Below are 16,779 nucleotides of genomic sequence, written 5' to 3' on the forward strand. Positions count from 1 at the left end.
TTTCTTTTAAATGCTGAGAAAAACTGGTAGGCTACTGCATCAATCTCAACTTTTTGTTCATTAATCTCAATCTGTGCTTCGTTTAGCTTCCATTAAAAGCACTGCAAAACAATGCCATTTCTAAAATAATGAAAATTGAAAAAACAGAAAGTTAATTAAGCGCCGGTTCGACATAGCTCAAGAGCATGTGGCTGTGTTTTTTGCAAGACACCGAAAGACATGCCGTTTATTTCGAGGTGGCGTCCCTTCGACTATAGCTCTTAGTTTTTTTTATGATTATGAACATTGCACTGCTCTGGGGAGAAATTCCTCCAGCACTTCTTTGGGCTATGACTTACTGAACTGAGCATTAGCCTATGTCACATTTCAACTCTTGTTCCTGGTGAACGTGATGTTCATTGTGGAGTTGGTTGCCTGCTTATAGCTTTCAGCCGTGCCTAATATATTCTGTTGAGGATTTCAATGTTTTTTTCGTTGATTTACATTTGTTCAAGCAGCCTTATTTTAAATATAAAATGCAAGAAACAATGGTTCATTTAGTCAAATTTTCGTAAAGTCAAAAAGTCAAATTTTTTTAATGTTAAAGTCAATTTTTTTGGCATTTTTAGGTCATTAAAAACTTGCCCTATAAATGACCCAGTTTTATAGATGTGCAGCTTATTTTCATAAACGTCTTGATGAGTCATATCCACAATACGGAACGTTCATTTAGTGCTTGCTCTCGTTTTCAATCATTCAACGCCTTATATCTGGCGTTGTCATCAGAGTCGAACCGTTTCTTGACTAGCTCGGTGAAGCCTCTCCTTGTCTGTTAGGAATTTTTACTCAAGACTTCTGCCATCTTTGGACATGGCCTTCTGTGGTGCCTGAAGGTGTCACAAAGATTGGCTTCCTTACCTTTCCGTCCACTTAATTTAAATCTTCAATCACCGGGCGTACGCCTGGATACGACAAACAAAAACCAAACTTCTGTGGTACTTTTTGTCAGTATTGCGGACAGCAGCAGAAGCATGGCAAAAAAGTTGTTTCTAAATTTTCAACAAAACATATTTTTTCACTTTACAGAAGTGACGATGCCACATCAGCAGTACTACCTTCAACTAAGCGACTCTTACTACGACGAAGAGGGTCCGGTTGTTTCATTGGACACGGAAACATCAATTGTTGTCGGTCTTCGCTTGGGACGTGGTCAGCTAAACCTCCACGACAGAAATCTGAAACAGGAAGCTGTCCAAGGGAGCAGTGACATCCACGTCGTTGAACCTGCCTACTTGAGTATGCACGAGTATCATCTTCTCTATTCAATGGAAAACAACTTACTAATTTGATGTGTTGTCTACTTTGTCATCGTCGCTTTTATTCGTTGTTTATCGCATATTTCTAAACGTTATGTAATGATTTGTGTGTTAATTCAGAAATTGACTTAATCCATCGCTGACATACGTTGCTTTCAGCACTTTTCAGTCGGCTGCATAGCTGAGTTGTGAGAGCCCTGATATTTCCGCGAAAGGCCCGTGGTTCGCCACTGCTCACGAGTATGCGGCTGTATCTTTAACATGACGCTTAACTAAATTTTCACACAAAGATCCGCCTAACAAACGAACTGGAATTCAGACAAGTTTAACGCTGCCGCATAAGACGCGAGTCACATAATTGCACAACCGAGTGTCCTATTACTTCGACGTAGCTGACACGATTTAAATGCAATGTGTTTCATGTATTCTTTTTATTGTATACAAACATGTCTTTAATCGTCTTGCCAAGACCTGGCCGCGTCCTCTCGATAGGTGTTCAACCGATGGGTAGGCACTCATGTAATTGACAAAGAACTTCTTCATAACTGCATTTGTGTTACATTTGTTCAGAATTTTCTATTGACCCTGATAACCGCTGGGTGCTGGAGAGAAAGCGATTTTACATCATCCACATTCATATCTATGACATCGACAACCATCGGCTGTGGCCTTCTAGTAACCTTCGTATCTCAGCTGGAATAGATCCTTACTATTTCAAAGTAAGGACACTTTGGTTGAGTGCACGGCTAATGATTTTTAAAAAATAAGTAATTTTGTTTTATGTTTTGATTCTTATTTTTCAAAATTAATTAATATGTGCCAATGACGTCCTTTGGTATAGACACAGTTAGGAATTAACCACATTTGAGTAATTGTTTTCTGTTCATTCTTAAAGCTCCTGGAATCCAGTAAGAACGGTACTTGGCATAGTGTGGAAGCCATTAAGAAAGGTGAAACCGAACTTTATGCGAAGCTAAATGGCATCATTCTTCAGGTCAGTGAAGTCTTTTCACTACATTGATATTTGTCGAATGATTCTAACATTAAAATGCGCTTATCAGATATAATTTTTGTCCAGGTTTGCTATCATAAATACAGAAACACGGACTGTTAGATTTAAAGACATCTTTTTCAGCAGAGGTGTGAAGCAAATGAAACTCTTGAAGTTTATGTTTCACATATTAAAGTGTAGCTCTGTTTTTTGTCCCTCAACTGTGTAGTTCCGAGAGTAAGTGCGACCACACACAGGCTACGATTTCAAAACCAAATTGTTTCTATCAGAACGGGGACATGTCGATGTACGACCCGGTTATTGAAGCCGTCCAAGTCGCCGAAATATTTGATCCCATCACTGTCCTCCCCCCTATTCTTATATTTCCATGGCAACCTTTACCTGTGCTCTACAAATACAAGCTACTAGCCGAAGGAGGTGAACGGATGATGTTTAAAAGCTATATTCCTAATTTCCTATGTTCTTGTAATGTCAGTGTAGTGGTAACGTCAGTGTAGCGTTTGTAGTGCTATAACAACATTTGGCACTTTGTTTTGTGATTTTGGTGTTTGTTTTGTGAAATAACTGAAGTCATTTCAGGTGAACTATTTTGATTTCTATGTTGTATATACAGTAACTGTTCATCGATATAATTAATACACTACATACTAATACACACTACAGCATTAGGTTTGTAATTAATATTGCTTAAATTACTTAATATCGATTAAAATATTGCTAAGTTCTACGATGACTCTTTATTGTATATGTTCTAAGTGGAACAGAGCAAATTTCATGCTTTACCAAAGCTTTGTTTGTTGATATCTCAGTTTGGAACTAATGGTATTATTTTGCAAGCGTACAGCTCCAGAAAAAAAACAAAAACGATTAAACTTGAATTAATTATTTTTTCTATTTGTAATTCATGTTTTGTTGTTACTTGTAGGTAGCGGCAACTATACTTGGTCTATAAACAATGACAGCTTTGCAATTGTGTCGACTAACGGAGTAGTGACAACGAAAGTCGGTCCAGAACAGAAAAAGATTCACGAAATTGCTTCAGCAATCGTTCGAGCGACCGATGTTCGAAACCCGTCTCACTGGGGAGCATCGGACGTCATGCTCTTGCCCGTAGTCGAGATCTTGTTTGCTCGATCTCAGAGAGAAGCAGAAGTTGAAGATTACCTCGACTTGTATCTCATCATGTTGGCCGACGTAGATGAAAGTGCGTATTGTTTTCAGTTCGATGTAAAACCTAGTATAAACTTTTTTGCTGCTCGACAACATTGTACTCTGCGCCCATAACTCACGCAAACTTTGAAATATCTCAGTTATTGAAGGTTTTATTGCAATTATTCAAAGAAATTTCATTTGGTGCCTTACCTTGGCTGTTTACAATCGCTGAACTTGTGCATTGTATTTGAAAGCCTAGTTACATTTGTACAGAACTTGTCCCTGTGGTGGACTGCCGGCCAAGTGGAGTTACATGGAAGATTGTGGACGATTCGGTGTTTGAGGACACAGAAGATGCCAAGCTTCCCATCCCCGACCCAGCCGGCACCAAAGCTTGCGTTGGCCGCAGGTTGCGTGCACTGCGGGAAGGCTACACCACTGTCACCGCTACTTACATACAAACTGATGTCTATGGGATTTCTGCACAGCTGGAAGCCAGTGTCACTGTGGCTGCTTTTCCAGCTCTAACTGTAAGCCTCCTTCTGGATTGAATGACTTGTCTCCTTTTAAAGTGCGATGTTTTGGAAAATACTTCAAGCTACGTAGTTAAAATCAATTTCACTTCACACTTTTAAAATCCAAGATCTGTGTTGTTAGCTGTTGTTTTACCTATTTCAATATTTGTTAGCTAACCAGAAACGATTTTTTTCCATCTTGCTTCACGTTACCAAATACTGTTTATGTAATTTTCCATCTTTTATGATTGTTTTGTTATTCCCAATCAGGCTATCGATCCAGAACAACTCGCCGTTGTCAGCCTCGACTCGTCCAAACAGCTGCGGTTTAAAGGAGGTCCAATCCGATGGCCCCATTGGCACGCTGGATATGAGAGGTCCACTACTAACGGCGACCCTCATTTGCTGAACATATGTGAGTGTTTAGCGTCTGCACTGTAGTATATACGTTTAAAATTATATTTTATGCGTTATTCGCTCATGGTGCGCGAAACATCAGTGAAGCAATAAAACGACTCGTATGTGTCTGCTTTTTTACTTTTACATTCATCATATCCCTATTGCTAGTTGGAACTATTGCTAGAGAAATTATAAGCCTGACCTAAACTTCTCAGTATCAAACAGGCATTAAATTATAGTGGTCAGTAAATCAAGAATTTGTTACTGATTTGGGGTTACCTTCATCTTTTTTGTTTGGTCTCACAAAAGTATTTTGTTAAAACCTCTGGGAGTTTCTAACTCGTTTGAAAACTGATTACAGAATCAACGCAAAAAGCATATCGAAAAATGGGGTTGCGTTCTTGATTGAACAATAAAGTAACATTAGTGTCACTTTGTTTCACATTTCTTTCCTTGGTTTCCGGAGGGTTCATTTATTTCTTCACAACACTTCCTCTCCTTGCACTTCGTGCAATGTTTTGTTTTCGAATACTCAGAACTTTGCAGCAATGTGCGTCGTGAGATCGTTGTTTTATGGCTCGTGTTAATTCTGGTATCTCATGACGCAGCCCCTGTTCAAATGTCCCAGCAAGAACATCACATCGTGGCCAGATGCAAGCGATTGGGAGAGACTGAGGTCCAGTTGATGATATACAACAAGCCTTGCAACACCAATCCTCTACCTGTCCAAGCCATGGTATCCGTCAGGTTAGTTTTTCTCCTATAGCAGTGGTTCTCAATCTTTTTGTCTTGACGGACCCCATTTGGTGCCCTCAAAGGGGTCGCGGACCCCTAAAAATTATGTGAAACTTTAGTGTATCACGTATCCTAACGGAAGCAAATGTTTCTTAGTTTCGAAGCGACACCCTGGCCTCAGAAGAATTTGCTGAACTCGCGGCGCTCATTCTTCTCTTCTCTCGTTTGACTTGTAGTAGCTTAGATTGGCAATGCCTCCTCGTGCAGCCAAGATACGGTAGTTGGGTCCAGTTGTCGAATACCAGTGATTCCACTTGGGGGCCGTAAGATGGAACATTCGTGGAGTATGTGTTGCATTGTTTGTTCTATCGCTCCGCAGACACATATCGGCGAATTATGCAACCCCCACCTAAACAGATTAGCTCCAGTGCAGCCAACATCACATCTGATCCTGTTCAATGTGACCCATGCCTTTCTTGAGAGGTCTGCTCCAGGAGGGATTGAGAGTGCTGGTATAACTGAAAACTGGGGAGGGATATGTGGCAGCTCGTTCCATTTCTGGGCCCATGTTTCCATGCAGCTGAAGTTCTTATCCACAAGTTGTGTAGCATATCGATGGAATGGGCGCCTTGATGATAGGCGTTGAGGTCTGACTGGTCCACTTCTTTGGGAGTGACTGTGGAGAAGGTGTTGAGGATCGAGTCTCGCATGCAAAGCCAGTTTGTGAGAGGCTTCTTCCCTACGGACATGAGCAGGAGCAATGCCAGCCAAAGTTGGCAGATAAGCAGTAGGTGTGGGGCGGAGACACCAGTGATGATGCGCAAGGTGTCGTTAATGCATACATCCATCTTTTTGTGTGTCTGCTGCGGTTCCACACAGCTGAGGCATATTCGGCTGAGCTGTAGACCAAGGCTAGTACAGTTGTACGCAAGGTTGATGCTCGGGCTCCCCATCCTGTTCCTGCTAGGCTTCTCAAGAGGTTATTTCGCGAGGTAACCTTGGCACGGAGTGACTCGATGTGGGGTCTGTAGGTCAACTGCCGGTCAAGTTTTACTCCAAGGTAAGTGACTCCAAGGTAAGCGACGCTCATGACAATTGATGACATTGTCGAAATTATGTTATGTGCTATATGTTGGCACACAGGATTCAAAATCAATTAATTTATATTCTGATTTGATGTTTTTCTATAAATTTAATCGAAAATTAATAGATGCAGCTGACTAACGTTTGCATTTCTAAATTAATTAAATTAATCATCGATCCTTATAAAAAGATGTAACTTTTTTATATGGATATTTTGTAGTTAGGAAACCGAACCTTTGTGCGACGCCCTTTGAAATTTCAAACGACGTATCTTCAAACGGGCGTCGCGACACACAGTATGAGAATCACTGTAACGCACAAATAAAACATAACCAATATATATGCTGCAAATTATCAATCATGCTGCAAATTCAGAAACTTTCACGGACCCCCTGAAAATGCTTCGCAGATTCCCGGTTAAGAACGTTGTCGTATAGCTAGAATACTGTAAATGACAGTCTAATTTAACATTCATTTACCAACTCGCCAGTTGGCTATAGTAATGCCCGTTGTACCAGTGAGTGTTTTTGTGTATTCCGTCCGCTGAGGCTACTTCGATTGGGTTTTCAGTTTCACATTGGCAATAGATTGCATAAACTAGTAGTGGTTGAAGCTGAACTTTTGTTTGGGCGTTGTGGGTGTACAAAACAGCTTTAAACAATTTGTTTCATCAGTTTAGGCTTGTTTCATCAGTTTAAACGATCATGTAATGTTACGTAATAAGAACGATTACATCCTACAAGCAAAAATATAAAAAATGGATCTCTTAATACAGCTCTTTCTGCTGTTTTGTCTTGTGAGCTTTGCACATTGCTCAACAAGTGCATAAAGTCGACAATTGACAAGAAATCATTAAATGTGAAAATTAAGTTTGAATCACTGCAAATAAACGTATTCAAAGCTTTTATTTCGGCCGACGTCATTTCACACCCCGTAATGTACGTCAGCGATGAGTTTGCCTCAGCCAAAATGCGTTCATTTTGAAAACTGCCGAGCTGGAGACAACAGATTGCCCCGTGTATAAGTCATCTCGACCACCTTTATTCGAGTATATACGGTATTCCATGGCCACCTGGAGATGCGGCCTGATTTGTCACATTTTGCAGATTTTGATTGCAGCTACTGCTAGTGCTTGACTGACATTTTTTGAGATGTTTTTACTTTTTGCGGTTTTCTAACGACAAAAAACTTTTTTGTTGCCTTGGGGAAGCAGTAGCAAATGAGAAAAAGTAAGTTGAAAAACGCAAAATCAGACTGTTATTGACAATTAACAGTCTGACTAAAATCCACAAAATCAAATTTTCTTTGTTTTTCAACATGTGAGGATGTTAAAACCTATTGTGTCATCTGGGGAAAAGAATAAAGAAAGCGTAGAAATCTAATTTTTAGAAAAATTTATTCAAACGTTCGCCCAAAGTTAGAAAAACCTGGAAATTTCTGCAAAATGTGACAAATCAGGCCGTATCTTCAGGTGGCCATGGGTATTCGATAAAAGACTATAAAGACTTTCGATAAAAAACAGAAGAGAAAACACTTCACCGTTGATAACGCTGTGAAGGTAAGCAATTAGCAAAACGAGCGAAACGAGGTTAATAAAACTGATAGCGGGTTTCCACTCTGCTTGAGATCATGATTTTTTACGTTTTATTTCGATAACTTCACTGTCTTGATCGTTGTTATTCACTCGCACGAAAAGGAAATGAATCGGCTTGTTTTCCAACTGTTCCAATTATGAGCTAACAATATCAATTTTTTTACGACTAGACGTATTGCATGCGTAAAACTAATCGTTTCAAGCAGCGGTTCTAATATATTCGGTTTGCGACCTAGTTGTCAATATAAACAAGACAGTAAGTCTAATCAAAGACTATTTTAATTGAGTAAAATAGCGTTATGGTTTTTTACCTTACCAAATACCTTTCTCCCCCCCCCAAGGTTTTTGAAAAGTCGGCGCCTATGATTAAAACTATTTTTTAGAAAATTTATCACAGTTACCTCACGCTATAAAAGTAACCCCTAATAACGGTACTACCGTTTACCGGCAGAATTTCCTCCACCAAGTCTTTGGAAGGGAGTATTTATGTTACGGGGTTATCACATGATTTTGCTTCAATTTTGTATCGTAAACAACAAAAATGTTACATTTAAATCAAGAATTTCTGAATCGAATAACTTATTGTTTCGTTTTCAGGGTGTCTTGCACTGTGCCCCATCGCCTGGAGCTCACTGTACCCCTACTTCTCCCCACTTGTCCTTTACACAACACAGACTTAATTCAGGTGCAAGCAAATTGATTTAAGGTGTGGTCGTGATTAAAGGTAGGCTACTCCGAATCGATGTTCCTAACACATATCGTTATCATTGCCTGGCTGAGTGTTTTCATAATTGTATTAACATTACATTGAGAACAACCGTTGACTTTGTGATGTATTTGTAGTGGACGTAATGTGACATATTGTAGACGGTCGCTCTCATACAAAACCCACTGCCGATCAATCTGACAACATTCGACGAACTCGGAAACATGTTCGACAACTTCTCATCCATCCATACCAAGTGGTGGGAATCTCAACATAATGAAACATACTTTGCCGAAGACAACTCGTTTTTCACTAGCGTGGACACGACTGAACAGAGACGGCACATAGGTTGGAATTCTGTGATGTTATCCAAAGGCTTGTAATATATAGATTGGAGGCCGAACTGTGTGTAGACTATTCTTGTATTTATTGACTTATTTACAAGATTATTTGTTTTAAATATTTAATTTTATTTTTTTCTGCGTTTGAAACTGAACTGACTATTTTTTTTTTTATGAAATGCTTCAAAATAATTAGAATTACAGCCAATGTTATTTTTCAGTAAACAAAATTATCCAACTGGCTAACGTAGAAGGTGAACAGACGATCAGTGTCACCCTACCAAGGTATAAGCATGACATCGATAGTGAAATCTGTGAGGAGTACAACTGCACAAGGTATTGACCATTCTTCATGTATTTTATTTTTGTATGTTATGAGCCTGAAACACCAACTGACTGTTAGTTTTGTAAAATAGAATCCAAGACCGTGTGTTTCTAGCAAAAGATGGCTTAAAGCTCAAGCTGTCTTTTGACATCTTTAGATGTATAGTACCATAGTACACTAATAATCCCTGATACGTACTAGGCCATAGGCCAACCTTCTGTTCACTGTACAATGTACATACGTTTTTGTTGAATTTGCAATTCTTTCATTTTGGGCTAGGCATGTGAACACTTTTGATCATTCACATCAAGCTCCCTCTTGCTAGCCTTAGAAATGTGGGGTACGTCTTTAGTTAATTTTGCATCAAATCTTTATTAACCAAAAACTTTTGTTGCTTTGTGATGTTATACTAGGTGATGTTATATGAGAATTTCTTCATGAAATCAGGTTTACACTATATGGAACAGAAGTTCACTGCTTGCAAGCTGTTGTTTCAACACACTTAGACTGACCCTCGACGTACAGACTAGCTTTAATCGGTGTTTTGAAATTACTCCATGTTCACTAGCGATATAGCAACTATGTAAGATAAAATTGAACCAAAGCTTCCTCATTCCAAGATAAATATGCTGACATCATTGCACGATCTCTTTCAGCCTCGATCCAGTGGTGAGCGGTGTTGTTGGAATTTTGGTCGTGACTGAGCCTTCTCTTATCCCCTCCTACTTTGTGCTCTACAATCATGAAAACTGCACCACCGAGATCCGGATATCCGGCGGCTCCGGTCACTTTAGTCATTCCATCAAGCAGGAAGGAAACGTCACTGAGATTGTTGAGAACAATAAGAATATTCTCAAGGTGGGATGTGATGCATTTAATGACGTGTCTCATTCCTTTTGTAACGCGAAAGTGTTATGTCAGTTCATACAAGTAATTTTTCGAATTTTTATATCTTTGGCTTGTATGGTAATGTTGTAAATTGTTGTATGAAAGCTAAATTTCATCATAAACTGAAATGATTAAAGGGGACCTTATGTGCTGTAATTTTAGTGGTTACATTATTGCTTCGCAGTACCGCAAGAATTTAAGCTTTTCACACACGTAGCACTTTTCGGAAAAGTTACCACGGGTAAATAAATTTGGCATTTTCAGTATCCCGTTCCTACGAACTTTGGTTGTTTCGTAATAATTTCTGTGTAATGTAAATCAAAAAAACCTAAAGTACTTGCAACAATTATAATATCCACAGTTGGGTGCAGTGCGCGCTGGGAGTGCTCAGCTCCAAGTTACTGACCTATGTCTGGATTCTGTGCCAGTTATCTTATCGGATGTTGTTGTGGCAGAAATCGGAAGACTCCACTTAAAGGCAAGTTCTTTTTTTCTTTAATGAATTTAATGATTCCCACTTTTGTTACGAACGGATGGCTTCATCATAAACGTGTATTCAAGTAGAAGCATGGAGTATACAGTATTTGAACTGTAAATATGCTTCAGGCTTAACTTTTAATGTTTTGACCTGTAGGCTCCTCCGCGGTTAGAACTGCAAAGTTGGGAGGAGATCACACTGAACATCATCGACAACTTTGACCACGAGTTACCTCCAAGGTTTCTTCAGTTCATTGACCTCGAGCTGGTAACCAGTGTTCCTGATGTCGTCACTACAGAGGCTGTTCACGCGGTAAGAATTTTCACCTTGATCTGATCTTCATTGGCTTTCAGGTTTGTTTCGGTGGGGTGCTGGTTAAAATCTCTACCACACTACTTTTTTTTCATTGAAATCCTCGTGTAATCTCGCAGTGCTTGCAAAGACATCAATGTAAAATCGCAAAATATAAAAATTGTTGTAATTAGATCAACAAAACATGTTCTAAATGACTCATATTAGCGAAGTTAATTATAAAAATGCGATGTTAACGCAGTCCTACTTCAGAAAGTTTTCGTGTGATAAAGCAAATCATCTTGTAACGCAACTGGCATTGATTGCGTGAGTGTAAGAAGCCCCCCCCCCCAAAAAAAAAAAACTCGACATAATCAATAATCATTAATATAAACTGAGTGATGATATCCAATAGTTTTCAAAATATTTGTATTAAAATTAATTGTAATACGTTCCAGTTTGGAACAGTTTTGGGCTCTTTCACAATTCCATCTACATCAAATCTAAAAAGTTTGGGTTAAAAATTTATTGTATGCTCAGATTATCTGATGAGGGCTCCATAGAAGCAGAAGCGCTCGTTTTGATATTTTTTCATGTTATCTTATGTAAATATTCAACCATATGACGTTACTTGGTTTAAATATTTTATCTTGTTTCATACCATCTTTTCCAGGCTCCTGGCAACAAACTGATTGTTAACAGCGATCTTAAAGGGGTTAGTGTGGGAGTCACCATGCTATCCGCCGTGGCGAGGCTCAGGGATGGCAGACTCATTCGAAGCAACGCCGTTCGTATTGTGGTAGGTGTTTATGGTTGCAATGTCCAACTCTCATAGAACTTTTGCAACGTTCATCTGGTGAAAGTAAAAGTCATGGTGCACGAAGCGTCAGTAAAGCAATAAATCAACTTGTTTGTCTTTGCTTTTACTTTCGTTTCTATCAGATCAACATTACAACTAGTGCTAGAATTATCCTGATAAACTATTAATCACCCTCATCATGCAATTTTCTCAACTTGATATTCTAAAAGTGGGCAGACGCTGAATGATGCGAGTTTTACAACATGAAGAGGTAAGGTTGAAAAAAATCACTGTTTCAAAATAACTTGTTGCATTCTTATGGCTCTTCATAACACTTGACATTCGTGGCGTGAGGAGGGCGTGAAGTGAAGATGACAAACTTTTCAGCAATCACTCATTGAACTGACGTTCGTGAATGGCCAATTTTTATGTTGTCAAACCATACCTTATACTACGTGTTGCTACATCAATCAATGTTTGACGTAGCAAACAAACTCATCAGACATAGACAACCTATCGAGATGGAATTTTTCTTTCAAGATTAAAAACAAACTTATTCCAAATCTAACCTTTTTGCTTCCTTTTCAACCCACTGACGCAGGTTATTATAATCGTTAACTCGGCATACTTCTGCTTATTTCGTGAATAAACTGAAAATATTTTTGAAGGTTTTTCCAGCCCTGGAGTTACAGCCGCCACTTGTCACATTGATACGAAACGCTGTATATCAGGTAAAAGGGTGGCACTCTCTTCTAAAATGACGATATACGTTACGTATATTATATGCTATACCACCTAGTACTTTGAGAGCGTATACTATATTCTCTGCACAATTTGTGCTGTATTGTTTAGTCGTTGTACAATGTTAAAATTCGCAAATTGAATGTTTTTTTCGTACTTGAATGTTACTTCTTGTTTGTTGTATTTGATTGATGTTTTGTGCACAGCTTCGCACTGTTGGCGGACCTCGTTCTGACTTCACGATGGAGTTTTCTGTTGACAAATCTCATGCTATCCCTGTAGTGAACGTCTCGCAGTCAGGTGTCGTCTTTGGGTTAAGCTTGGGAAGCAGCGCTGTTTCAGCAAGGGCAATCATGCATGACGGAACCGTGTTTCATTGCAAAGTGAGCAGTTGCTGACTGTAGAATAATCAACCTTAACAACCTGAAAGCGACATTTTCTTGTTGTGTTGATGATATTGCAATCGTTTTTTTTTTTCTTTAACCCAAGCCCAACCCTTGACCAATGATTAGTCAATTCACATTGATGCGTCCCTCGTATACACTGCATTGCGAGCTCATTGTTTTGAGTCTAATGTCATCTCCGCTTCATTCGGCTGCATAGCTCGAGTGGTGGGAGCACTGATACGCCTCTCGAAAGGGCGCCGGTTCGACATCACTGAAGAGCATGCAGTTGTGTCACTACAGGACACTTGAAGGCATGCCTGAAGGACGTGAAGATGGACACGGAAATTGGCTTCCTTGCCTTCCCGTCCACTGAATCTAAATCTTCAACCACCTGGCGAAAGCCCAGATAGGATAAATTAAATCTCTACTTCAGGGCTGTCTTGAAACGTTTAAACAGCTGTAGGTCTATGTTAGTTATGCAGGCGTATATGTATGTTAGGGTGAAAATCAAATCAATGTATTAGGGTGGCTCTTATATGGGGGTAAAAATTTAAACTGATTTTTTTGCAGCTCTCAGGGTGTCAATTGGATACAATTGGTATAAAAATACTGCAGCCAAAATTTGATGCATTTTGATAAAGATAGACGGCATCAAATTTTAGCGTGCAGCAAGCAAGCCTGCAAGTGCAGATAAAGATAAACGGCATCAAATTTCAGCGAAAAAAGGCCCATTTCCAACATAAGCAAACTTATGGGCATTGTTTTATCAGTAATATCATGTCTTCATCATTTCAATGTCATTTTACATTATAAGTTTAAAACGACTTATTTCACACTAACTTATGATGCTCAAAACCTCGGTTTAAAATTAATTTAAAAAAAATGGAACATAAATGATACAAATAAACAGTCCAACAAAGTTGTTGCAAAAGGTTCCCCACAATGGGCATAATCTGCTCAAAGTTAGTTCGTTTGCTCATTGCATATGAACGTTAATATAGAAATGTATCAGCGGTGGTAGTATGAGCGTATCAAAGTTAACAGATGCTGCTCTGTTCATTGTTTGGGCTGGATGAGAGTTTCTTTACGTGCATCTGGAAAGATGCGTCGATGCTCAGTAACCACTTGCAATAGAAACTGCAGCTGCTCTTCATCTTTTGTCAACAGTCGGTTATAAGACTGCACAAGAGCAACTCCACGTTCTGCATTGTCATTAACTACTTTCAAGCTCTTCACAATAGCTTGAGAAGATTGGAAGCTCACTATTTTCGACCAGTTGCTTGGATATTCATTGAGGAAAGTCGTATTCAATCGAAGCTTTGTAAAAAATTTCATTGTCTTTGAACACCTGTAGGCTACAACTTGAGTGAAATTTATTGAGAAACACGAGAGTTATGAAGGATTTAGTTTGGGGGGGTCTGCCGAGAGGGCACGATTTTTTTTATTTTTGGCCATGATTGAAGCCCTATTAACTTACTGCTAAACTAAATTAGTTTAACAACCCAAATTTTTTACAGGTGATAGTACTTCTTCGAAATATTGAAAAAACATTTCAGTGCAAATTTTCACTGGGGTCATGGGTAACCTGGATTTTAAAAGGACCCCACTTTTTGCTTTTTTTCATTTCGCCCCATGTTTCACATTAAATACCTCCCAACCCCTTTAATATTTTGTACCGGCACTGAAATTTTTTCAGTTCATAGAGAATCCTGTAAACAACATTTCTACCAAATTTCAGCCAAAACCAATCAAAAATGGGGTATTGGCAAGATTTCAAAATTTTGGAAAATTGTAGCCGAGAGCTGGAAATGGCCAACTTTGGATATCTTTGGCATTTTAGTGTGACAATGTGAACGATGTTATGTTTTCAATATTTGGCAGAAGTACTATCACTTGTAAAAACTTTGGGTTGTTGCCTAATTTACTTTAGCAGTAATAGGGCCTCAAACATATCCAAAAATAAAAAAATTGTGCCCCCTCGGCAGACCCCCCCCAAACTAAATGCTTTATAACTCTCGTGTTTTTCAATAAATTTCCCTCAAATTTTGCAGTTGTTCATCATATAGGATAGTAAAAAGGTGTGTAAAATTTAAGGGAAATCGGAGAGGTTGAATTTCTTGACTGTGTGAATTGACATGGAATGGCCCTGCTAGTGACCTAAACTTGGCCTAAAATTTTGCATGGTGGGTTTTTTCAGTGATTGGATCCAACTCAGAGGGTGAGAGCGAAACATTTCCAATTTTCAAAATTAAGAGCCACCCTACTATGTATGTTAGGGTTAGGTTAAAAATCGTGAAAAAATGAAACATCCTAATTGTATGTGTTTGATCGATGTTGGGTACACAAGAGGTTTGATGTTTAATCGACATTATTTAGCTCTGAATTTTTTATTTGTTTATTTGCTGACAAGTTGATGTGTTCGATGACGAGAATCCTAATTGATCTAGCTTCGGTCAGCAAAGTATGACGTAACAAACTGTATAAGAAAAAAAATCTTCTTTTACAACACAGGCTCCCTCTCTAATCAGGGTGGTGCAACTCGCCGGTATCCGCATCGAAGCACCCCTAACCCAATTCCACGTTGGAGGGTTCGTCCCATTACACGTGTCCGGGCTCGATGATGCCCAAAACCCAATGAGCTTCGGCAGCGCTCTACCGGGGTTAGTTTTCGAGTGGGAAGTGGTCAATCCATCAGTGGCCAAGTTACACACCGTCCATTCAAGGGTTTGTTATTACAAACTTTATCCTTTGCTTCACTCAAAGAAAATGAAATGCAAATTTGTGTTTTGCAGGCTTTATGTTACTTTTTTCATGTTTTTAATGTGAAGGCTTGAATGTTATTATCATTTTCTTTTATCAATAAAAATCTAGTGCTGTCTATCAATGATAAATATGTCATTTTTTAGCAGAGGTAACTAGTTTTATAGCTTCTAATATAACGCTCCTCGTGATGTTTATGGCGGCCTTGGTGCAATGTTGCACATGTGAAGCAAAACTAGTTGCGTTTCTTAGCGCCTAATCGAATCTACTGCAATCATATTCGCCGGTAATAACTTTTTAGTTAAAGTCACTGAGAAATAACACAATCAATTCCATGAAATTAACTTTTTCATCTGCCAACCTCTCTCGACAGTCTGGTATCGCAACTAGCCCACAGTTGAGCTTCACGATGCTGGCTGAAGGCATGTCGTCAGGTCACTGCGTGGTAAAGGTCAGGGTCACCGCCCAGGACAAGACACTTAATCAACTCACCATGATGGAATTCTATTCCGAAATATCTCTCATGGTGAGTCACAACATCTAATTCTAGAGCAAGTTCCTGTGGATTGCGTTTGACCATAAATGTTAAATTTTATATCTTGTGAACTGCATTGTAGATATTTTTATTACGTTACTTAACATACTTGTGGACCGTCGAAAAAAACCAGCTGCACACTGTGGATTGAAATGTTCGAACATTGTAGATCTACGATCCTCTTGCTCTTGTGTGCGCATCATCCAAAGAATGGAAAAGCACCAGCAACTTCCTCATCACACCTTCCACCAGCTACAAGCTTCAAACCAATAGAGATGGTGTGGCGCAAACAGTCGCGTATGATGGTACATGTTTGTTTTGTGCAACAACTGAAATGTAGCTTTGGACAAACGAACTTCGTTCATCACTAAGTTAGCATTGAAATGAAACAATTAAGGGTCTGTGTGCGTATATGAGCGCAGTTTGGATGTCCGAGTCAACACAAAACTTCGTTCCATACCGTACGAATCTGTCTAAAAAGCTAAACGTCGAAAGACTCCACTCGTCAAGGTGTTGTTGATACATGACACAACACACTACTCTATTTAGTACCATGACTTCAGTACGGTGAAAACTTTATTATCTCATCCCCAACACTTGTAAGCAAGTATGTCTTCATCTCACACATTACTTGACAGTCTGTTGGTACAACATATCATTTGAGGAGGTACATTTATTGACACAGAAAGGTGAGCTGTGTGATAAGTGCACAACTGCACATGTGCTAACCCAAAAATAACTACT

General features: G+C 39.1%; 1 protein-coding gene across 1 annotated transcript in view; it reads left to right on the plus strand.

Moving 5' to 3' along the window:
* The window catches only part of LOC145771320 (nuclear pore membrane glycoprotein 210-like), a 65,721-nt gene that overhangs the window by 33,809 nt on the left and 15,133 nt on the right, over positions 1–16,779 (plus strand). Inside the window, exons 7-26 of the mRNA XM_082583067.1 lie at positions 1,066–1,275; positions 1,866–2,014; positions 2,191–2,289; positions 2,577–2,724; positions 3,233–3,511; positions 3,733–3,989; positions 4,245–4,389; positions 4,982–5,120; positions 8,383–8,470; positions 8,653–8,839; positions 9,054–9,168; positions 9,814–10,015; positions 10,407–10,523; positions 10,680–10,835; positions 11,488–11,613; positions 12,282–12,344; positions 12,561–12,737; positions 15,252–15,464; positions 15,874–16,026; positions 16,205–16,340. Coding sequence (XP_082439193.1) covers positions 1,066–1,275; positions 1,866–2,014; positions 2,191–2,289; positions 2,577–2,724; positions 3,233–3,511; positions 3,733–3,989; positions 4,245–4,389; positions 4,982–5,120; positions 8,383–8,470; positions 8,653–8,839; positions 9,054–9,168; positions 9,814–10,015; positions 10,407–10,523; positions 10,680–10,835; positions 11,488–11,613; positions 12,282–12,344; positions 12,561–12,737; positions 15,252–15,464; positions 15,874–16,026; positions 16,205–16,340 — 3,159 coding nt within the window. The remainder of the gene's footprint in view (positions 1–1,065; positions 1,276–1,865; positions 2,015–2,190; positions 2,290–2,576; positions 2,725–3,232; positions 3,512–3,732; positions 3,990–4,244; positions 4,390–4,981; positions 5,121–8,382; positions 8,471–8,652; positions 8,840–9,053; positions 9,169–9,813; positions 10,016–10,406; positions 10,524–10,679; positions 10,836–11,487; positions 11,614–12,281; positions 12,345–12,560; positions 12,738–15,251; positions 15,465–15,873; positions 16,027–16,204; positions 16,341–16,779) is intronic.

Source organism: Aplidium turbinatum, chromosome 5 (genome assembly GCF_918807975.1).
Source record: "Aplidium turbinatum chromosome 5, kaAplTurb1.1, whole genome shotgun sequence".
In the NCBI taxonomy this organism is placed as follows: Eukaryota; Metazoa; Chordata; class Ascidiacea; order Aplousobranchia; family Polyclinidae; genus Aplidium; species Aplidium turbinatum.